Here is a 24,230-nt window from a genome sequence, read left to right as displayed (position 1 = left end):
AATTTGGGTTCCAGGGTACTTTATTAATGTAAATAGTGACACTGTTCCTTACAACTTTTTTCCTACCATGTTAATGAACTCTATATGCACATAGTTACCAAATGTAACACAGGACTCTCTCTTGGACTGGGCTGTCCTCTGACAAGAGGCTTTTTGTGACTACCAACATGACTTTCCATATTAACCACAGAGAATGATAATGTTTTTATATGCCTGCTACTATTCTAATGTTTTATCTAGGTTAGAGGTTGTGCTTTATCTATAGATACATAGATATCATCTAATCCTTATTATAATCATTGGTAAGGATCTCCCCCAATTGTATACAGGAGAAAGCTGAGGCTTAGAGGAGTAAACCTGCCTAATACTGCCTAAGTACTGACCATCCAGTCTAAGCACCCTGACTTCTCACTGTAAACCATTTCTAGTTACCTTGCTGTGGTATTTAAGTAGAGTAGGTAGTAGTCCTGATTCATCTGAGATCTACTTTTCCTTCTTAAGAAAAAACAAATCTTGGAAACAGAATGGCTAAGGTGGGTTATTTAAATATAATTTATAACTGGATATTAGTGTATTTATTCCTTTGGTGACAATCTTTCTGGGTAAGAAAGGCATATAAGTACTTAGTCATCGTGCCTAGTTTTCTTGTTCTGTGGTACTATCTTGTTCATGTTGAGGAAACCAGATTCTACTCAACAGTAATCATTTATAATAAATGATTATCATTAATCATTATAAATTTATGTACTGTGATTTACATTGTTTCCATTTTTTAAAATTACATATTTTTAAGCCTAGAAAAGTACAGAACTTATACATACATTTCCATACTTTTCCTTTAAGACCATTTATTGTTAAGAGCCTATTTTTAATGTTACACTGTTAGCTCCTAAATAGGACACTTAAGTAGGCCACTGGACAAGTAGTAGAAATGCAAAACTATTTTATTACTGAAAGGCATTATCTCTTTGCCCAAGCATACATATCTAAATATAGAAACTATAGTATAGGAATTTGCTTAATAATACTTGGATTTTAAAAAAAACTTGCATTTTACATAAAAGTAAAATTTGTCTTTATCACCTCCCCATTTTAGGTAGAAGATGTATTACAACGTTGTCGAGAATACTTAATTAAAAAAATAAATGCAGAGAATTGCGTGCGATTGTTGAGTTTTGCTGATCTGTTCAGTTGTGAGGAACTAAAACAAAGTGCTAAAAGAATGGTAGAGCACAAGTTCACTGCTGTATATCACCAGGAAGCTTTCATGCAGTTGTCACATGACCTACTGATAGACATCCTCAGTAGTGACAATTTAAATGTTGAAAAGGAGGAGACAGTTCGCGAAGCTGCTATGCTGTGGCTAGAGTACAACACAGAATCACGATCCCAGTATTTGTCTTCAGTTCTTAGCCAAATCAGAATTGATGCACTTTCCGAAGTAACACAGAGAGCTTGGTTTCAAGGCCTGCCGCCCAATGACAAGTCTGTAGTGGTTCAAGGTCTGTATAAGTCTATGCCCAAGTTTTTCAAACCAAGACTTGGAATGACTAAAGAGGAGATGATGATTTTCATTGAAGCATCTTCAGAAAATCCTTGTAGTCTTTACTCTTCTGTCTGTTACAGCCCCCAAGCAGAAAAAGTTTACAAGCTGTGTAGCCCACCAGCCGATTTGCATAAGGTTGGGACTGTTGTAACTCCTGATAATGACATCTATATAGCAGGGGGTCAAGTTCCTCTGAAAAACACAAAAACAAATCACAGTAAAACAAGCAAACTTCAAACTGCCTTCAGAACTGTGAATTGCTTTTATTGGTTTGATGCACAGCAAAATACCTGGTTTCCAAAGACCCCGATGCTTTTTGTCCGTATAAAGCCATCTCTGGTTTGCTGTGAAGGCTATATCTATGCAATTGGAGGAGACAGTGTAGGTGGAGAACTCAATCGGAGGACTGTGGAAAGATACGATACTGAGAAGGATGAGTGGACAATGGTAAGCCCTCTGCCTTGTGCGTGGCAGTGGAGTGCGGCAGTTGTGGTTCACGACTGCATTTATGTGATGACACTGAACCTCATGTACTGTTACTTTCCCAGGTCTGATTCATGGGTAGAAATGGCCATGAGACAGACTAGCAGGTCTTTTGCTTCGGCTGCGGCTTTTGGTGATAAAATTTTCTATATTGGAGGGTTGCACATTGCTACCAATTCTGGCATAAGGCTCCCCTCTGGCACTGTAGATGGGTCTTCAGTAACTGTGGAGATTTATGATGTGAACAAAAACGAGTGGAAAATGGCAGCCAACATCCCTGCTAAGAGGTACTCAGACCCCTGTGTTAGAGCTGTTGTGATCTCAAATTCCCTCTGTGTGTTTATGCGAGAAACCCACTTAAACGAGAGAGCTAAGTATGTCACCTACCAGTATGATCTAGAACTTGACCGGTGGTCTCTGCGGCAGCATATATCTGAACGTGTACTGTGGGACTTAGGGAGAGATTTTCGGTGCACTGTGGGGAAACTGTATCCATCCTGCCTTGAAGAATCTCCGTGGAAACCACCAACTTACCTTTTTTCACCGGATGGGACTGAGGAGTTTGAATTGGATGGAGAAATGGTTGCACTACCACCTGTATAGCCAGCGAGTTGAGGGAGTGCACGCCTGATGTCTGTGCTTTGTCATTTTCTTTGCTAAACAGGAGAGGCTATGAAAGGACTAAATATGAGTACATAAAAGTCTATCTTTGATAAATTTTATTTTTATGCCCTACTTAATATTTGCATCAGTATAATATATATCCGTGAGTCTTACAGAAAGATATGCTTCCATAATATGAAATAGATTATCCAATAATTGAGAAACTTCTACATGTATCATGAGAGCATAAGAATCTGGATTATCTAATAACATTGTTAGCCCTGTGTTATGTACAGTTCAAAAAGTTCACTTATTAAAGTAGTTTCCTGTTCCTAGTGTGGTATATCACAAATTGTGCCGAGGTTATTTTAGTATATGTATTTCATTCCCGTGCTTCTTTTCTGAAGTCTTAGAATACTTTTTTTTTTCCCAGTGTAATTAATTCAGCTGCACTTGACACTAGTGTCCATGTTGGTATAGAAATGTTGTCAAAATCCTTTACTATAGTTGAGGAAGATCTTCCATTTTATGGTATTGCACAGGGAAAGCTATGACTGCAGGATCAGTCTAACTATACTATTAGGTGCATGTATTCTCTCTTCACTAACTTATACTTGTCTATCTAGAATACAGGTCTTCCAATTAGCTGGTCATTTACCAGGTGTGGACTTAAGTTGCTGGGCTTGCAATAAGAATTGCTAGTCCCTCGTTGTGCGGGTCTGTGTGGAGCTTTAATCAGTAAATGCCTCCACTTTCTGTATTACATTAACATTGGCTCATGCATATAACTACCTGCTGCTGTTGTATTTCTCCATCTTAAAGATTTAGAGTGGGTTAACCAGGTCATTACATCCTAATTTAATAACAAGCATTACTGTAGAGTGACTGTGTATAGTTATCCATTAGCTGTCAGGGTGTGTGTGTGGTTTTTTTTTAACCTGTTGTGTGTGTGGGGGGGGTAGGAGTAGAAAGGTGAACTGTTCAGGAATTCTCTGCACTAGCCGTGCAGATGAGCAGGTAACTAGTGCTGCTCTGGCATTAATCCCAGGAACCACTAGCAGTAGCGGGGCGCCGCCAATCTAACATGAGCACAGGTGCTTCATGACAAACCTTACTAGCATGTTCAACTGCATCATGTTCTGGCACTGTATTTTGAATGACATTAATTTATTAAATAAATTGTATATATTCGATATCTGTTTTTCTTTTGTGATGGGAATGGTGTAATGGTGTGCTTTTAGTTTTAATTTTGCTGGGTCAGTTTAGCTTGTTACAGGTAGGTTTTTGTTTTTGTTTTACCCCCAGAATTTAACATATCCATCCATCCATCCATCCTGCTTTCCTTTATTACTGTCTGATTTGAGCCTTACTGTATCAACATAAACTACACAGAAGAGACCATGCCTTTCAACCCTGGTCCTGGATTAGGATCCTCTGGAGTACTTTTAAATGCCTGAGCCTCCCCCGAGCTGAAAGGGACCAGGTGGATATTTCTGGTGGGTAGACCCATCAGGTATCTTTCAAAGCACTCACTCAAGATGACTCTTTTGTGCAGTCCCATTGAGAGCTGTTGAGTGAGGCCTTAAATAAGGATGGCGATAAGGATTTCCTTCTGGATGGCCAGTCTTCCTACAGCACATCTCAGTCATGTTCACAAACTCCTCTCACTGCCTACTGAATAAAGTCCCCAATTCATGAGCACATTTAAGGCTCTCTGTAATTTGAGTTTAAATTACTTTCACAGGGGCGCCTGGGTGGCTCAGTGGGTTAAGCCGCTGCCTTCGGCTCAGGTCATGATCTCAGGGTCCTGGGATCGAGTCCCGCATCGGGCTCTCTGCTCAGCAGGGAGCCTGCTTCCCTCTCTCTCTCTCTCTCTCTCTGCCTGCCTCTCCATCTACTTGTGATCTCTCTCTGTCAAATAAATAAATAAAATCTTTAAAAAAAAATTTTTTTTAATTACTTTCATAGCCTTATCTTACATTATTTTTCCATAAACTTTAACTCCTAATCAGGCTTTTCCTATACTCTGCTGCCTTTGCCTGTGCTACTGGTCTACTCACAATAATTTTTTGTCCCTATTCTGCTTGTAGCTGTCTTTCTGTATTTAAGACCTACTTGGGGGAGTTTTTATATGAATGCTTCCCTGATAATCCACCTCTTACCCTGTGCTGAATAGAGTCCCTTCCCACACATCTTTAGTACCTTTCACCTTGATCTGTTGATTGTGCCAATCATTCTACTGAGTGTTCTTACTGACACACTCTGCTATAAAATGTTTCTGAGAAACCATGTTTCTGAGAGTAGGGATTTTCTTACATACAGCTCCATCCCCCTACAGTGTAGCATTGTTGGTGATAAAAATGAACAAAAGCTGGTCCTATAAAGGTCTTATGTTTGAAATAGTCAAACCCAAAATATACCAAATTTTTTATTCTCATTAGGAGTTCCACTAAAAGTCATCTTTCTTCACTTAGCTCTCCATCCAGCTTAGATCTGTCCTCTTACTACTTCTGCCACTTTCTTGGCAAGATCCTAGACTCCTTTGTTTTACTGTCATTATTTTATAACTGTGCGGCCAAACCCAAAATCTCAGCTGAGTTCCGCTCAGTCTGCCTCTGACTGTTGGGCTGCTGAGCATGGCCACAGAAAACCACATGGGGGCACAGGCTGGCGCCACTACAGGATTGGTGGTTCCCATCCTCAAAGGTCCTCAACAGGAGCAAGACACCCATCATTTAAGGCAAGGTGAAACCTCCAGTCTTAGGAAATCTTCACCTTCCTCCAACTCTACAAGCAAATTAGTTCAGAGGAAAAAAATGGAAAACTTCCTGAACTGCATCACCTAATCTGTCTGTACCTGCCCCCACTACAAGTTCTTCCTCAGACTCCAAAAGAAAAGAAAAGAATCCAGGATCTGTACTAGAGACAACATCCTTTCCAAACTCCTTACAAAGTCTGCTCTGTGATTACCCTGGCTCCCAAACTGGCTTGTGCACCAGCATCCTGTCAAGAACTGAAATACTCCCAGACTCTACCCAAACCTTGAACTTAAAGTAATCCACCCTGAGTCTTAAACAGCCATTGTGTTCCTTCATTGCATTCCTTCACTATCTTCAACTCTAAATGGGTCCTTTCCTTTCTTTAGATAGGACCAAACTGTTTCGGGTTTTTTTTTTAAAAACATCTTTTCATCCTCAACCCCCTGCTTTTTTCCCCTTCAAAAACTAATTCCTTGGGGCACCTGGGTGGCTCAGTGGGTTAAAGCCTCTGCTTTCTGCTCGGGTCATGATCCCAGGGTCCTGGGATCAAGCCCCGAATCGGGCTCTCTGCTCAGCAGGGAGCCTGCTTCCCCCTCCACCCCCCGCCTGCCTCTCTGCCTACTTGTGATCTCTCTCTGTCAAATAAATAAATAAATAAAATCTTTAAAAAAAAAAAAACAACCTAATTCCTTACCGTTACTGTCTTTTGACATTGCATCTCACCAATTACCAGTGAACCCATGTGAGATTGGTTTCTGCCATTATCACTCCACTGAAACTTTTTAAGTTCAGATTCCACTTTGTCTTGACACATACTACTACTTTAAACTGCTGAATACTTCATTTGAAAGACTAGACTTGTGACATTACACCCCTCGTTTTTTCCCTTACCTCTGGGGCCTTTGCTCAGATGCGGATTTCATCTCTAAGCAGCTCTTAAATCTTGATCTTATATTCACATATCCTAAACAATGCTGTTTACTTCAATGACTTAAGTTGATTTCCTCTGGCCTAGATCTTCCCCTGAGAGCCACATTTGGAATAGCTTGGTCTCTAAAAGAAAGTGCCATTGATTAGGTGACTTATAAAGAACAGGAATTTGTTTCTCACAATCCCAGAAATGGGAAGTCTGAGATCAGGGTGCCGGCACGGCCCGGGTCTGGTGAGACCCTCTTCTGGGCCATACGGGCTGCCAACTGCTCGTATCCTCACGTGGCAGAAAAAGATTGAGCCCGCTCTCTGGCGTCTTACAAAGATACTAATGAGATCATGAGGGCTCCATCCTCCTGACCTAATTACTTGCCATGACCTAATTACTTTCCAATACCATCAGGTTGAGATTTAGAGTTTCAGCAAATGAATTTGGGCAGTGGGGGGAGAGGACACAGTCCAGAATAGATAGTCCAACTTAAATGTCTCAATGTTAGCTCAAATTCAGCATGTCTTAACATCTTCCCCCACTCCCATCTCACATGTGTATGGTTGAAGTTCCCTTAGTAAACAGCACTGTCATCCATCCTGCAGCTTAAGCAGAATCTTGGAAGTTAATTTGACTTTTCCCTCCCTCTCACCTCTGTATCCTGTGAGTCACAAGACCTTACAGTTTCCCTTAAAACATCTCTTGAACCTCTCCTCATTTCTAACACATAAATACAGAAGCCCTATCATCTCACCTGGAGAACTTAATTTCCTAAATTTTTTTTTTTTAAAGATTTTATTTATTTATTCGACAGAGAGAGATTACAAGTAGGCAGAGAGGCAGGCAGAGAGAGAGGAGGAAGCAGGCTCCCTGCTGAGCAGAGAGCCCTTAATTTCCTAAATCTTTTTTTTTTTTTTTTTAAGATTTTATTTATTTACTTGAAAGACAGTGAGAGAGAGTATGAGCGAGGAGAAGGTCAGAGAGAGAAGCAGACTCCCCATGAGCTGGGAGCCTGATGTGGGACTCGATCCCGGGACTCCGGGATCATGACCTGAGCCAAAGGCAGTCGTCCAACCAACTGAGCCACCCAGGCGTCCCAATTTCCTAAATCTTAAAACAAAACAAAACAAAACTGCTTCACTGAGCTGTAATTCACATGCCAAACAATAATTCAGTGGTCGTCTTCTTTTTTTTTTTTTTTTTTAAGATTTTATTTATTTATTTGACAGAGAGAGAGATCACAAGTAGGCAGAGCAGCAGGCAGAGACAGAGGGGAAGCAGGCTCCCCGCTGAGCAGAGAGCCCGATTCGGGGCTCAATGCCAGGACCCTGAGATCATGACCTGAGCCGAAGGCAGAGGCTTCAACCCACTGAGCCACCCAGGTGCCCTAATTCAGTGGTCTTTATATTCACATAGTCATGCAGTCACACAATTGGAGAACATCTCATAATTGCAAAAACCCATACTGAACTCTCCATTTCCCCCCAAATGATCTCTGCTGGTACTCTTTTTTTGCTCACACTTTTACCACACTGCAATCAACATAATCTTTTTTCAACAATTATGTCATATTTTTGCTTGGAACTTTTATTGTCCTTGGAATGAAGTCCAAGTTCCTTTCTGATTTACAGGGCCTTTAGAATATGATTTCTCCATACTTTCTGGCCTCCATTTCTTCCTTACAGTTTACAAACTCACTAAATGGGGATTTTTAGTTATTTTAATAGACCGAGTCCTCTTTCACAAATGTTTTTATTTGCCTCACTTTTCCCCTTTGGTTAGATCTAAGGTAACCATATATTCTAATTTATACTTGTTTTCCCCTTGACTTTTAAGAATTTTCCTGTTTGGGGGTGCTGGGTGGCTCAGTGGGTTAAGCCTCTGCTTAACCGGCTCAGGTCATGATCCCAGGGTTCCGGGATTGAGCCCCACATCAGGCTCTCTGCTTAGCAGGGAGCCTTCTGCCTCCTCTCTCTCTGCCTAGTTGTGATCTCTCTCTAATAAATAACATCTTAAAAAAAATAAAAATTTTGGATGATAAAATACTATGGTAACCCCTGCCTAAATTCAATTTACATGTCAAGTAATCTTTAGGTGACTGGCACATGGCAGACACAAAATAAAATCTATACAAAAGAGTGCATAGGCACAAAGGGAATTTGAATTCAGGCCACTATTTTGGAATTGTAATAATTGGTAGTAGAGTATTTCTGACACTATGGAGAAAGGATTTAACAAATAAATTAACATCAAATGAGCTGGCATTAAAAAAGAAAAAAAAAAAAGAAGAAGAAAAAACTTACCAACATAAAGGATTTGACCAAGTAGATTTTATCCCAGGAATGAAAGGTTGATTTAATATCTGAAAATCACATAACATAACCATATTAGCAGAATAAAGGAGAAGAATCATATGATCATCTCAGGAGACAAAAATTTGACAAAATCCAATATCCATGTATGATAAGAACTCAGCAAATTAGAGAAGGAAGTTCGCTCAATCTGATAAAGAACATCTATGAAAAACCCAGAGCTAATACACTTAATGGTGAAATACTGAAAACTTTCCCCCCTAAGATCAGGAACTAGACAAGAATGCCTGCTTTTATTACTTCTATGTGGAATTGTACTAGCCAAGGCAACAAGGTAAGAAATAGAAAATGCAAACATTTTAGAACTGAGAACAATAACAACTAGAATAATAGCAAGTATCCTTAAGCAAGGATACAAGATCAATACATAAAAACAAAAATCAGCTGTATTTATTATCAACCATAAAAATTCATTAACGATGACATAAAATTAAGAACAAATTTAACAGAAGATGCGTAAGACATTGATAACTACACATTGCTGAGTTTGAAGAAGAGCTAAAGAAATAGAGCATGTTCACAGACTGAAAGAATCAATATTCTCTTTGAACTGATCTACAGATTCAATGTAATCCCTATCAAAATGCCAGTACACTTTTTTCTCTCACAGAAATTGAAGAGCTGATTTTAAAATTTTTCCAGAAAAGCAAGGGAACTGCAATAGCCAAAACCATTTTTACAAAAAGAACAAAGTTTGAACACCTACACAGAAAATTTCAGGTGTGCCTGGCTGTCTCAGTTGATAGGGAATGTGAATATTGATCTCAAAATTGTAGGTTCAAGCCCCACATTGAGTGTAGAGGTTAGTTAAAAATAAAATCTTTAAAAAAATTCAAAATTTTACTATAATGAAGACAGCATGGTTCTGGCATGAGGACACAGAATATAACAGAACCCAGATATATATTTTCATGTGTTTATGGTCCATTTTTTTTTTTTTTTTTAGGATAGTCTTTGAGAGTGAAAGAGAGAACACGAATAGGGGAGGCTCAATCCTAGGACCCTGAAATCATGACCTGAGCCAAAGTGCTGATGCTTAACTGACAGCCATCCAGGTGCCCCTATGGTCAATTTTTTGACCAAAGTGCCAGGATAATTCAACAGGGAAAGACAGTCTTTTAAAAAAATGGTGCCTAAACAATTTTTTTCCCTTTACATTTTTATATATAGGAACATTCGCAGACTTACCAGAACATGGATGAGTTCCTCTAGGTCATATTGTGACACCTGCTGGTATAAAAGAATATTTCAAGTTGTTAGTATTTCTGATACCTTTAGAGAGCTTTTATTTATGTATTTTAAAGATTTTGAGAGAGAGAGTGAATGCACGCATGAGTGGGGTTAACAGGCAGGCAGAGGAAGAGGGAGAAGCAAGCTCCCTGAAGAGCAGGGAGCCCAATGTGGGCCTCAATCCTAGGATCCTGGGATCAATACCTGTGCCAAAGGCAGATGTTCAACCAACGGAGTCACCCAGGTGCCCCTCTTTAAAGAGCTTTTAGAAATAAAGACTGGGATGTCAGTTGGTTGGGTGTCCAACTCTTGGTCTAGGCTCAGTTTGTGATCTCATGGGGCTCCCACTCAGCAGGGAGTCTGCTTGAAGATTCTCTCCCTCTGCCCCTCCCCCACTCATTCATGGTCTAAAATATATTTTTTAAAAAGTTAAAAAATTTGGGACACCTGGGTAGCACAGTCCGGTTAAGCATTTGCCTTTGGCTCAGGTCATGACCCCAGGGTCCTGGGATTGAGTCCCACATCGGGCTCCTTGCTCAGAGGAAAGTCTGCTTCTCCCTCTGCCTCTCCTGTTCCTCCTGCTTGTGGTCTCTGACAAATAAATAAAATCTTAAAAACAATAAGAACTAGGGTGCCTGGGTGGCTCAGTGAGTTAAAAGCCTCTGTTGTCGGCCCAAGTCATGATCCCAGCATCCTGGGATGGAGCCCTGCATCAGGCTCTCTGCTCAGCTGGGAACCTGCTTCCTCATCTCTCTCTGCCTACTTGTGGTCTCTCTGAACCGACAGCCACCCAAATAAATAAAATCTTTAAACAAATAAATAAATAAACAAAATCTTTAAAATAAATAAATAAACTCTTTTAAAAAATAACTAAAAAAAAATTTAAAGGACCAAGGGCTCTATAGGAAGTAGATCCTGTGAGATACACAATGAACAGAGAAAGAAATGACTAACGATATGAAAACATGCTCACCTAATATTAAGTGAAATACAAAGATAAAACCAACAATGAGATAGCTATTTCTCATATATTAAACTGGCAAAAATCCAAAAGTTTCACATACTGTTGGTGTAAAAACACTCACACTCATACATTGCTGATGGTCCTGCAAATTACCACTGCAGCGGTTGGGAATTTGACAATACTGGTAAAATTACTAATCCTTTTGACTAGCAATCCCACATCTAGTGCTCGCTCCCAAAAACAAACTGGCAAAAAATGTTTTTTAAATGTAAATATGCACAAGGCTGTTATCCCTTACAATATTATTTATAATTGCAAAAAGACCAGGAACAACTCAAATTTCTATCAGAAGAAGACTGGTTAAATAATATCAAATCCATAGAGAGCTCCAGATTAAAAAGCAAAATGGAGAGAGAGAGTGTGTGTGTGGTAAAATATATCCTATTTTATGTGTATTTGCTTATGTGTTTAAAGCAGAATGATAAATTACAAACATTTTTAAACGGTTAACTAGAGAGAAAAGAAAGGAACACAACAAGGGACAAAAATTAAGTCATTTTGACTATATCTATTTTGGCAAATTTGACTTTGGAACTAGGTAAATATGTTACATAATTATAAAACAAAATTAAATTTAAAATCTTGAGGATGAAGCTAATGAATCTAAATTAGTATCCAGTGGGTGGCATAACCACACAAAAAGTAACTCTTAAAGCAGTAACTTATGCATCCCTAGTGGTATAAACCCTAAGGAAAAAAATCTCCGGGGTACCTGGGTGGCTCAGTTGGTTAAGCACCTTGACCCTTGATCTCCACTCAGGTCTTGACGGGAGTTCAAGGTCCAGGTGAGGCTCCATGCTGGGTGTGGATAAACAAAAATCTTTACCCGTCCTTAGCCACATTATCAGTGGTTGTGTTAGTATCCTGAGACTGTTGGGTATGTGCCATGTATTAAAGTAAATGAGTAATAATCTAATTTGTTATTACTAGAATCTCTACAACTGGGATCCTCTGCATGGGAGAAGGAAATACCTAGGCACAATAGGGGGAAAGTCAAATACTTGTGGCCCGAGTTTGCCATGCAAGTACCTGCATGCGCTCACAATACATCTGAAACAAAACAAATTTTCTTCTTTCTGCTGAATAGGCCTGCAAATAACTACCAGTCAGTGAGCAACTGATTCGCCCCTGGACTGAAGTTTTGAGGTAATATTTCCTACTAAATGGAACTACAGATTCTTGGAGAAAAGGCAGATTCTAGATATGGGGCAAGAAATGTACAAAGGAGGCTAGAAATCCCTTATACCAGCTATCGAGTTAGCGATCAAAGAATGTTGCAGTCATGCCAAAAGACTTGGGAACCAAGCAGCCAACAGGAACCACTAGCCAGACCTGACCAGGGCACCATAGGATGGGAAACACCTAGGATTCAAGACAGCTGGAAAGGCCTGAGGGCCCACCAGGACAGCAGGGGCATTTGGGGTCTGCCAGCAGTCACCATGCAAAACCTCCTCAATGCCAACCATAGGAATGTGGCTGGATGGCTGAGGGCAGGCCTCATCCCACAGGCTGGAAGGGCGGATGCTTGAGGGAAGGTGTGGGGAGCAAACTGCCTGCGTGAGACAGCTCCTGGGATCAGTCTCTGGTCTGGCTCGTAGGGAGAGATGGGTGCCATAGAATTTCTTAAAAAAATCAAACCAACAAAAAAACCACCACTGGCCAAAGAGAAGACAAAGTGAGCAACAGTAAGAATAACTCCAACAAGAGGAAGATAAACACGTTAAGAAATTTTTGAAAAATTAAAGCTTCTGAGTCATAATACATATACATAACACATAGCCCTTCACATACTGTGGTTAATTTTCTCAGCCTTTTATCATTGTACTAGTAGCATTATTGGGGGGGCAATAAAATTCAAACATCAATAAATGTATTTGAAAGCAGACATTTTCCCCACACCAACCACTACTGTGTCATGTATCTTCTGTGTTGAAAATATTTCTTCTGGGATGCCTGGGTGGCTCACCAGCTAAGCGTCTGTTTTAACTTGGGTCATGATCCCAGGGTTCTGGGGTCAGGTCTTGCCTGGGGCTCACCATTCAGTGGGGGGTCTGCTTCTCCTTCACCTTCTGTCCCTCCCCCTACTCTCTCTCTCTCTCAGAATCTTTTTTTTTTTTTTTAAGAGTTTATTTATTTGACCAAGAGAGACACAGTGAAAGAGGCAACACAAGCCAGGGGAGTGGGAGAGGGAGAAGCAGGCTTCCTGCTGAGCAGGGAGCCCAAAGCAGGGCTCCATCCCAGGACCCTGGGATCATGACCTGAGCTTAAGGCAGATGCTTAATAACTGAGCAACACAGGCGCCCTCTCTCTCTCAAAATCTTAAAAAAAAGTAATTCCTCTCTGTGAGGATGCCAGCTGTTTAATGGTACATAAATGGACCTATTTTACCCTTAATCTACTGAAACTCCTACAGGATACCACTATATGTCATTGCTTTTTTCCTGCTAAATGGTCTACTAAATATTTAACCTCTTTATCTTCTTTGGAAATTAAAACATTAGCATGAAAATTTTCAAACATTTTGCCTTAACTTTATTTGGAAAAAGTGTACCCATATTTGAATTATTATTATTATTATTTTTTAAGATTTTATTTATTTATCAGAGAGAGAGGGGGAGAGAGCGAGCACAGGCAGACAGAATGGCAGGTAGAGGCAGAGGGAGAAGCAAGCTCCCTGCTGAGCAAGGAGCCCGATGTGGGACTCGATCCCAGGACGCTGGGATCATGACCTGAGCAGAAGGCAGCTGCTTAACCAACTGAGCTACCCAGGCATCCCCCATATTTGAATTATTAAACCCTAAATGACTTTATATCAAAAGAAATATCATTAATCATCTAATGTGATGAATGTCAAAGACTCTATTCATGAGTTCCTGCCAAAATGTGGCAACTTATTAAAAAAAAAAAAAAGAGCTCTTATGTAAAAGAAAACAAAAAAAACAAAACAAGAACCAAAAAAACCCCACTCCAGTGGAATATATTAAATATGTTTAATCCACCAATTCATTTTCATAATCCACAAATAGTTGATCATTATTAGAGGATAAAACAAAGGGAAAAATTGAAGCATTTTATCCTTCTTTTTATATACAAACTAAATCATGCAGTAATAAAAGAATTGAGGGCAAATTTTTTCTTTATATTATATTCCAGCTAGTAGGTAAGGAAGAAATGACAGCATGAGACTATCATTATTTCTTTTTTTTTTTTTTTTTTTTTTTTTTAAAGATTTTATTTATTTATTTGAGAGAGAGACAGTGAGAGAGAGCACGAGTGAGGAGAAGGTCAGAGGGAGAAGCAGACTCCCCATGGAGCTGGGAGCCCGATGCGGGACTCGATCCCGGGACTCCAGGATCATGACCTGAGCTGAAGGCAGTCGTCCAACCAACTGAGCCACCCAGGCGCCCCAAGACTATCATTATTTCTTATGGCAAAATGGACCTGGGCAATGATGATCAATGGCTGCTATTAAAAAAAAAAAAAAAAAAAAAAAAAAGACAATTAGGTTGGTAGGGTAACAGCCTGCCTAAAGTCACCTTGCCCTTCTCCATCAAGACTGAATCTGATATAGTTTCTACACCCAAGTACCGGTTTATGAAAGCACAGATGTTAAAAGATGTTAAACTGTGCCAAGAGGATGCAATCAACAAAATCCAGATTTTGGGAACCGGCAGGACACAGGACTCAAACATCTTAACAAACTGAAAAAATATATATAGTTGTGGAAGGAAGAACCTTTAACAGAGACTTAAAAGGTTTATCCACCAATAGCATTGTGTAGACTTTACCTTGGTCCTGATTCCAACAAAAAATAAATATGGCTTCACAAACACTTGCACACAAATGTTCATAGTAATGTTATTTATAATAGCCAAAAAGTGGGTAAATAAAATGTGGTATATCCATACACTGGAATTCAGAAAGAAAGAAAGAAAAAAAAAAGAATCAAGTAAGGGGCACCTGCGTGGCTCTGCTGGTTGAACGTCCAGCTCTTGATTTCAGCTTAGGTCTTGATCTCAGGGTCATTGGTTCAAGCCCTGCCCTGGGCTCCACACTTGGTGTGGCATCTACTTAAAATAATGATAATAATAATAATAATGAAATACTTATTCATCCTATAACATGGATCAGCCTTAAAAACTATGCTAAGTGGAGGAAGTCAGACAGGAAAGGCCATATAGTATTATTCCATTTATATGATATGTCCATAATAGGTGAATCCATAGAATGTATCTTAGTGGTTGCCAGGGGATTGAGTCGGAAATGGGAAGTGACTGCTAATGGATACAGAGTTTCTATATAGGGTGATGGAATTAAGATAGTTAGTGATGATGACCATACAATGTTAAGCCACTGCATTTTACACTTTATTTCTTTTTAAAGGATTTTATTTATTTATTTATTTGACAGAGAGAGACAGATCACAAATAGGCAGAGAGGCAGGCAGAGAGAGGGGGAAGCAGGCTCCTTGCAGAGCAGAGAGCGGATGTGGGGCTCAATCCCAGGACCCTGAGATCATGACCCAAGCCAAAGGCAGAGGCTTAACCCACTGAGCAACCCAGATGCCCCTGAATTGTACACGTTAAATGGGTGAATTTTATGGCATCTGAATTGTAGCCCAATAAAAAATATGGCATTCATGAGACAAATGGAAATTTAAATACCGATTTGCTATCTGGTAACACCGTTATCAGCTCAAACTTTAAAACATTTATCTTTTAGAGATACATCTTAAATATTTATGGATTAAATAGGATGCCAGGGTTTGCTTCAAAAATAATACAGGGTAGTTGGAAAATCAGGATTTTGCGGCTGTCAGAGCAAGAACTGAATCTGGCAAGAATCATCAATGGATGTAGTGATGATCCTAAAATATGACCGCAAATTCTTTGATAGTCCCCCTTCAAGAGTTGGTACTTCAAAAACAAAAACCTTGGAGCTTAATTCTTTCTTGTTAGGTGGCTTGGACTTAGACACTTCTAATGAGTAGACTGTAGTGGAAGTGAGTGTATGACCCTCCCAACCCCGGGGTCCATCACAAAAGGCACTGCTCTCTCAGGATCACCTGCTCTAGAGGAAGCCAGTCTATGCCACGAGGGCACAGAAGTAACGCTAGGGAGAGGTCCTTGAGGCAAGGAGTGACAGTTACAGCACTAACTTGCCAGATGTGGGAATGAAGCATCTTGGAAATGGATACTCCAGCCCCAAGCAAGCCTTCAGATGATGGCAACTTCTGGCCAACAATGAAATCTAATCTCACGAGAGCCCCACACTGGGCTCCTTGCTCTATGGCGGAGCCTGCTTCTCCCTGTCTTCTGCCCCCCAATCCCGTCCCTCATGAATAAATGAAAAACCTTAAAAAAACAAAACAAAACAACCAAACCTGGGATACAAATGGTGTGGAGATAAAATTGACTCAGTGTTAAATTTACTGAAAGTGGTAACTGTACTCAATGGTATGTAAGGGACTATCCTTATTTTAAGGAAATACACAATGAAGTAGTTCAAGGTAAAGGGCCAGGATATATGTAACTTAACCCCCAATAGGTGGGGAAAAAAGTGTTTGGGGGAGAGGTGCATATGTGAGAGAGGCTGAGAAAGAATATATAAAGAAAGCAAATGAAATAAAACGTTAGTAACAGATGAACCTGAGTAAAGGATAGTAGGTGTTCGGTTTTGTTTTACTGTTTTCATTTTTCTTACCTACCTATATCCTTGAAATTCCAAATAAAACGTTTTAAAAATAATTCTGTGCGAGGGAGGGAAAAAGTGAGGGTAAAGACTAATTTAGATTGGCTATAAACTGACAACTATTGAAGCTGAATTGTATACTGTAAAAGGAGGTTTATTAAACTCTTCTGACTACTTCTGTGTTTGAAATCTGCCATAGGAAAAGGTGAATGGTAAGAGAATTGAACTGGGAAGATCCCAAGTGTCTCTTCCAGTGGTTCCATGGTCTAAGGGCATTAAAAAAAAAAAAAATTTTTTTTTTTAAAAGCACATTCACAAGGTGTAACCATCAGCACCATCCATCTCCAGAACTTTTTATCTTGCAGAACTGAATCTCTGTACCCAGTCAGCAGTAACTCCACACTCCCCCCTGCCCCACTGCTTCTGGCAAGCACCCTTCTGCTTTCTGTCTCTGGGACTGGGACTACTCTAGGTACGTTACGCAAGCGGAATGATACAGTATTTGTCCTTTTGTGACTGGCTTATTTCACTTAGCACCATGTCTCCAAGGTTCATCCAGGTAGCAGCACATGCAGAATTTCCTGCCTTTTAAAGGCAGAATAATATCCCATTGTGTGTATACCACACATCTTGCTTATCCATTCATCAGTGAGTGGACGTGCTCGCTTTCACCCCTTGGGACTATCGTGGAAAATGCTGCCCTGAGCATGGTGCATGTGTACCTCCTGGAATCCCCACTTTCAATTTTAAGCCTGGATTTTTGCAAATTGTTAGAGAAAGAAAGTTATATTTTAAATTCCTCCTGCCATCTGTGATTTATCTGATGTTCTTAAGTGATCTTTAAAGGGGCAGTGATAATGCTTTTCCTGATAAAACAGCAACACGGTCTTGACCACTGAAGCTGAGCTTTGGTTTCATTTCTAGTGAGTTCCTTCAGGTTCAGTGCTATTCACACGACTGTTTGAAAGTTGTTTCTGTTGGATTTGATAATAGAAACCTTGTTGTAGGTTTTGGACACTGGGTAAGGACAGAGTAAAATGACCAAGGCTGGTCAAGTTCATGAGAAAGGGCATGTGGGCCTGGTTTCTCTTTAGCAGCACAGTCCTCTCCTTTGAGGCCCGAGAACGCTTCTCCCCGTGTACCCCAGGACCGTGGCACTTCTTCCCACTCGCCTCAGGGGCTACATAATTGCAAAGACCAGCATCGTGGGCCCTTTTCCACTTGGACGGTATTTTCTGGAACTGCTAGATTTCCAGATGAGAACTGTTTATTCTGGATCGGACTTAATTTGGTCAGCTGAATTCTCTTGGGTATGGAGAGTTTTCCTTACCCTTGGCCTACTTTCTGTGGTACTAAATATCCTTTTACAGTTTCACCCAGCACTTTGTAAAATAGAAACAGTTGAAAGCACTGCTTTATTTTGCTTCCTGAGCTCCTTTTGCTCTTTCAGTACTCAGTTACACTGTGCTTGGTAACCACAGAGCCCGGTACTGGAAAGGAAGGTTTTGCTCAGGTCACAATAGTCATCCACTGCTTCCTGTGTGCCAGGACCCGCCGCTCCTTCCCCCCACTGGCCAGTAGAGCACTAGCTAGTTAGCCCCCAGAACAGTAGGCATGGTGATGGAGACACATCTAAGGCCTGAGAGGCTTCTACTCACAGGCATGTCTTCTCTACCTCCATATGTGCTTGGATCGTCCCCTCCCTCCAATGCAGTAGCCAGCCTCTCACACCAGTGTGGGGAAAACGGAGAAAAGATACAGGAAGAAGGAAGAAAAAATGCAGAGGGAAGCAAGTCAGATTCCTGCCCCCTACGAACCGCCTGTCTTTGGATAAGTTTTTTTTCCCCCTCTCTGTATTTTCATCTCTGCACTACCCCACTTTCAGTGATTAACAGCCGTCTAACATGACAGGGAGCACCACACTTATTAGTATCACACTTAAGTATCATGACTGCCCTTTTGGTTGTTTCCAAGTTTTCATTATTCGTTATAATGACACAGAACTCCATACACATACCTTCTTCCTCCTTTTGGATTACTTCTTTGATATAAACTTAGGAACGGAATGTTGACCAATCTTAGGATAAGATTAAGTCCATTTAAAATGAGTTAGATGCTCACTTAATTAGGGTACAGGGCCATAAAAATGTTCACTCCAGCTTTAATGCCTGATCCTGCTTCTTAGAAGAGCATTTTTCTTTTCCTTAAGTAGCCTCCATGCCCAGCGTGGAACCCAGTGTGGGGTTTGAACTCATAACCCTGAGATCAAGAGTCGGACATTAACCGACTGCGCCACCCAGGTGCAAGGGCATCTCTTTCAAAGCAATGAAACAAGTATTAGTTTAACATTCAAACACACTCAAAGAAGCACTCTTTTGGAGTGTGGGAGCCTGATATTCACAGGAAGCATGGACACCTAAGGAAGGAAGGAATGTTCAAGTGCTGTGGGGAGGTGCCCACTGCAGTCAGAGTGGCTTTACTCATCATTCCTCCAAGACTTCAAGCAATTTCCCATCGGGGAAAGTTAGTTGGCCCTTGAACAACATGAGTTTGAATTGTGTGGGTCCACTCATACATGGAGTATTTTGATACAGCACAGAACTGTAATGTATTATCTCTTCCTTATGATTTTCTTAATGTTTTCTTTTCCTTAGCTTACTTTACTCTAAGCATACAGCATACAATACATGTAACCAACAAAATATAGATTGATCAACTCTTTATGTTATCAGTAAGGCTAGAGGTCAACAGTAGGCAGTAAGTAAAGTTTTGGGGGAGCTGAAAGTTAACACAAATTTTTGACTGCATGGTAGAGGGGTCGGTGCCCCAATCCCTGATCTCTTCTTTTACTTCCTGTATTTGCCACTTACGGGATTTCCCCCTCTTCACTCTCTGTTCCTTAATCCTGTATTCTCCGGTGCCTTGGTGGCTTATTTGTTAAGCATCTGCCTTTAAGCTCAGGTCATGATCCCAGGGTCCATCCGGCTCTCTGCTTGGCAGGAAGCCTGCTTCTCCCTCTCCCACTCCCCCTGCTTGTGTTCCCTCTCTTGCTTCATCTCTCTATGTCAAATAAATAAAGAAAATCTTAAAAAAAAGAAAAAGAAAAAGAAAAAGAAAAAGAAAACTCCTGTATCTCACCAAGAGTAACCCGGGTGGTTTTTATGCATCTCAGGCTCCTTCTGGCTTTAGCATCTCCAGAGACTGATTTCTTTCTTAGCTCTCCTCCATTATCACCTCTTACCCCTTTCTAAAGCTTTATTCACTCTTACCTGCTCCTTTTCTGCATCACAGGCCATGGGCCCACCGAGGGTGGGCTAAAAATCTGCTCTAACCTTTACTGCCTCTATGGAGAATCTCACCTTCTTCACTCACTTAAGAATAGAGAGAATGCCACTTCCTCCAGGAAGCCCTCTCTGGTTGTCCCAGCAGAAAGGAATGCCATGGCACTTTACTGGACCTCTTAAGACACTCAACACTTTATACCAAATTTTTGAGCATGTCTCCTCTTGTCTTCTGAACTCTAGACAGGATTATACTAAGTGACTTTGAATCTTTTTTTTTTTTTTTTTTTAAAGATTTTATTTATTTACTTGAGAGAGAGACCGTGAGAGAGAGCATGAACGAGGAGAAGGTCAGAGAGAGAAGCAGACTCCCCATGGAGCTGGGAGTCCGATGCGGGACTCGATCCCAGGACTCCAGGATCATGACCTGAGCCGAAGGCAGTCGTCCAACCAACTGAGCCACCCAGGCGTCCCGACTTTGAATCTTTACTTGCTGCTGCTAGGGCTGTAGCAGAGGGGAGTTAAGTTTTTAGCTGTCAGGTTGTAAGTTAACATTTTTTTGGACTCCTATACAGAGCATTTCAGTTCTCTAGCACCTTTATACTATGTTTTCATATGTACACTGGCTCTCTGACGTAGGTTTCTATGAACTGAGACAAAGCCCCCATGAACGACATTTTCAATACAGGAAATACATCCGCATACCCTAGGAATTGTGTTAGAAACTTTGGAAGCACAGCCTGCTCTTTAAGGGAGAAGAGTCACAGGATTTAATCTGGTAACTTAAAAGGGAACAAAAAACAAGTTTCCCAGCCAGAGCAGTAGTGACTACTATCCTTCATTTACAACAAAGACCCAAAAGGAAAAGTCTACAGATTCATTAAGCCCAGATACAGCAGAGGAATTAATAGCACTCAGGATAAAAATGTTTTAAACTCTGAATCTCAAAACGAGGGAGCTGTCACTAATAGAAAAACATGCTTCAAAGGTGGGAAAACACCTTTAAGAATTTAAGATTTAGGAATTATAGTCCTCCTGTCCCCGTGATTTTAAATAATAAAGTGGGTGATACAAAGAAATGCTTTCATCTTTATCTGTTACAACTTTACCTGGGAATTTCCACTCCAAAGGCATGTAGTGGGCATGAATGATCCACGGAGGCCACGGAGGCGGTGCTGGTGTCTCATGAATGATCTTGCACAGGGTCCCTGCAGCTGAGGATGGCGTGGTTTAACTTTGGTCTCAGTGGATTCTAGAAAGTATGGCAGAGGGACCATCTTCTAGGGCACAGCCAGGAGGAGCAGGTGGAAAGGCTACTTTTCAAATTCTCTGCTCTCCTACTTTGACCACAGAGCTGGGAAGATCTGGGAAGTCAATCAGAAAAAAAAATTCATGGATTGAAGTGAATATGAATGAGAATTCATGACGCAGATGGACTTTTCAAATATACAAAGCTCTCCCTCCCTGCTTGTACTGTGTGGAGGAAAAGTGAGTTTTACCCAAGTCTAAACCTAGCCACACAGAGCTGGTGAGGCAGGTCGCTGGGTCTCCTGGTAGCCAAGAAGAGTAAGTTAGATGCTGGAGTGTCCCCTCCACACCTTGAAATCACTCAGACTTGCTTTTTCCTGACAAGCCCTACTAAAATTTGGCTAAATCAAAGAAAAACATATGTTCTCATAGTGATTGCTTTTAGATGGAGGGCAGCATCACAGGGCAGCATAGGCATACTTGGAAGAAGTGAATGTTCTTTGGTGTGCCTGGGACCTTAATGGCCAGGTCAGGATGGGAAGAACCCTGTGAGCCAGGAGAAGGGGTACAGACTGATTCAAGAAGGCAGGGGGGAAACCTGGAACCGCTTCCTAGCTGGCCAGAGGCAGGTTGGGTGAGCCCTCTGTCGCTTACCACCTCTTCCCCCAGGCCCACCTCGCCCCCACAACTATCACCCAGGCTACAGGTCTCAACTTTGGCTCCCAGGGGAGGAGACTTCTACTTGTACCTGTCAGATGCAGCTGGCCATTGTGATGTGCTTGAACATACCCTTGCTTATGCCTGACCTGGCCCTCTTTGCCCCCTGTGGTAACTGCTCATCTGCCCTGCTGAACACCAAGCTCCAAGAGGGCCAGGAACCATGTGTGTGGCATGTGCTATGTGCGTGCATAGTGGGCACTCAAATACTGGGTAGGGAGAAGACAGGGTTTAAAATGCAGTATGGGGATGCCTGGGTGGCTCAGTGGGTTGGGCCTCTGCCTTTGGCTGAAGTCATGATCTCAGGGTCCTGGGATCAAGCCCAGCATCAGGCTCTCTCCTCAGCAGGGAGCCTTGCTTCCCCCCTCTTTCTGCCTGCCTCTCTGCCTACTTGTGATCTGTCAAATAAATAAATAAAATCTTATAAAATAAAATAAAATAAAATGCAGTATGAGTATGAGGGACTTTGGCTCATCTTAAAAGTGGCTTCCCAGGGCAAGTAGCCAAAGATGTACAAATCTTGAGTCTCTGGAGGCCAGTGTGCCTCTGATGCAGTGTTAAAGGTTCTTAGGGTCTGTGGCTGCCCAGGACAGCTCGGGAAAACACTGGACCTCTATGTGATTGTTAGACTTGGGGAATGTCAGACCTTCGGAGGAAAAAAATGAAGTTCCTTCATCCATTACCATAAACCGGTGCACAGAACCTGTAACAAAATGAGAAAAATTAAGACCAATTAAATTAGTACAACTCAAACAGTTAATTATTTGATTTAAAGGGTTCTCCTTTCCTCTGACCCTATGCTCTTCCCATGTTTTGGTATTAAAATGTCTTTGTATAATGCGATAATGGTAAGATAAACTAGTAGTCCTTACTTGGCAAAAGAAGAAATGCCAAAACTTTCTAGCCACACTGGGAAGTTGGGGTGGTGGGAGGTATTGGACTTCTACTCGAGATCACTCTGAAAAAGAAATTCCAGGTGTTCAGGTGAATAGACCTGAAAGGCAAATTTTAAAGGCTGCTAGAAGATTATATAGAATATCATGACCTTGAGGTAGAGTAGGGTTTCTTAAATAAGACACAAGAACATATAATTTCCTCTAATCATAAAAGGAAAGATAGATTTAACTACATTAAGAATTCTAGTCATCGGGGCACCTGGGTGGCTCAGTGGGTTAAAGCCTCCGCCTTCAGCTCAGGTCATGATCCCAGGGTTCTAGAATTGAGCCCCGTATCCGGCTCTCTGCTCAGCAGTGAGCCTGCTTCGCCCGTCTCTCTTTCTGTCTGCCTCTCTGCCTACTTGTGATCTCTGTCAAATAAATAAATAAAATCTTTAAAAAAAAAAATTCTAGTCATCAAAACATATCATAAAGAATGAAGACAAGACATAATGAGATATCTGTAACATACATAATTGACAGAAGTAATATCCAGAATATATATACATACAAAAGCTCATAAAACACTTAAGCAAATAAGAAACAGACAACCTCATAGATAAATGGGTAAGAGATGGGAACAGGCATTTCACAAAAGTAGAAATCTATATGGTTAATAAATAGATGAAAAAGTACTCAACCTTATTAGTACTCAGGAAAATGCAAATTAAAAACTACAATGAGATAGCATTTCACACCCACCAGATCGGGCAAAAATGTAAATTTCTTGTGATACCAAAGCATGGGAGACACTGAAAAAATATCCAGCAGTTTCACTCTCACATTTATACCTCAGAGAAACAGGTGCAAGTGCTCTGGGACGTGCAAACCAGAACAAACGCAGCACTGCTGTTTCCATCAGGCCTGAACAGGAAACAGCCAAGTCCACCTACGGCAGACAGGATGAACTGTGGGACAGCTGCACGATGGCATGGTATTACAAAACACTGAAAGAGAAAAGTCCCCCTAAAAAACAAAATTAACAAAGAAAGACCTAATAAAAGGGTTGATTCTATTTATGCAAGTTCAAAAATAAACCAAAAACAAACTATGCTCTTTGGGATACATACATAGGAAGGAGGGGGTAAAATTATAAAGAAATGATTATCTAGAGAGTACAAAATACTTCTGGAGGAAGAATTATTACTGGAGAGACACGGGCTGGGTTTTTTTTTAGGTGCTAATACTCGGTTTCTTATGTGGGTTGTGGTTACATGAATGGTCGCTTTAGTTTTATTTTACTGTATGTCTCTTAATCTTTTCTGTATATGTATTTCACTTGAGTTGCCTTTCTCTTGTTTTAAAAAGTGTTTTACTAGTTGCAAATCTCCAAGCCTGGGAGCACCTATTCAGGTAGTGCTCGATAAATGCTGCCCCAGAGTGTTTGAGACTCAGAGTAGCCCCGGGGAGACTTTAAGGGAG

The 24,230-nt window shown here is 40.9% G+C and overlaps 1 protein-coding gene and 1 long non-coding RNA gene across 5 annotated transcripts in view; one reads left to right on the top strand and one right to left on the bottom strand.

Moving 5' to 3' along the window:
• The window catches only part of KBTBD2 (kelch repeat and BTB domain containing 2), a 59,673-nt gene extending 55,848 nt beyond the window's left edge, over nt 1-3,825 (top strand). For all 4 annotated transcript variants that reach the window (XM_059171521.1, XM_059171522.1, XM_059171523.1 and 1 more), the window contains one exon: nt 1,097-3,825. In XM_059171521.1, coding sequence (XP_059027504.1) covers nt 1,097-2,632 — 1,536 coding nt within the window. In that variant the 3' untranslated portion in view covers nt 2,633-3,825. The remainder of the gene's footprint in view (nt 1-1,096) is intronic.
• LOC131829603 (uncharacterized) lies at nt 703-22,289 on the bottom strand. The gene is made up of 4 exons (XR_009352926.1): nt 21,018-22,289; nt 9,871-9,912; nt 8,614-8,672; nt 703-6,444 (listed from the first exon to the last, which is right to left on the bottom strand). It is a non-coding gene; the product is annotated as an uncharacterized LOC131829603 (long non-coding RNA).
• Nucleotides 22,290-24,230: the final 1,941 nt, after the last annotated feature.

The sequence above is a fragment of the Mustela lutreola genome, chromosome 4 (genome assembly GCF_030435805.1).
Source record: "Mustela lutreola isolate mMusLut2 chromosome 4, mMusLut2.pri, whole genome shotgun sequence".
Lineage (NCBI taxonomy): Eukaryota > Metazoa > Chordata > Mammalia > Carnivora > Mustelidae > Mustela > Mustela lutreola.
This window is presented reverse-complemented; position numbering and strand designations above follow the sequence as displayed.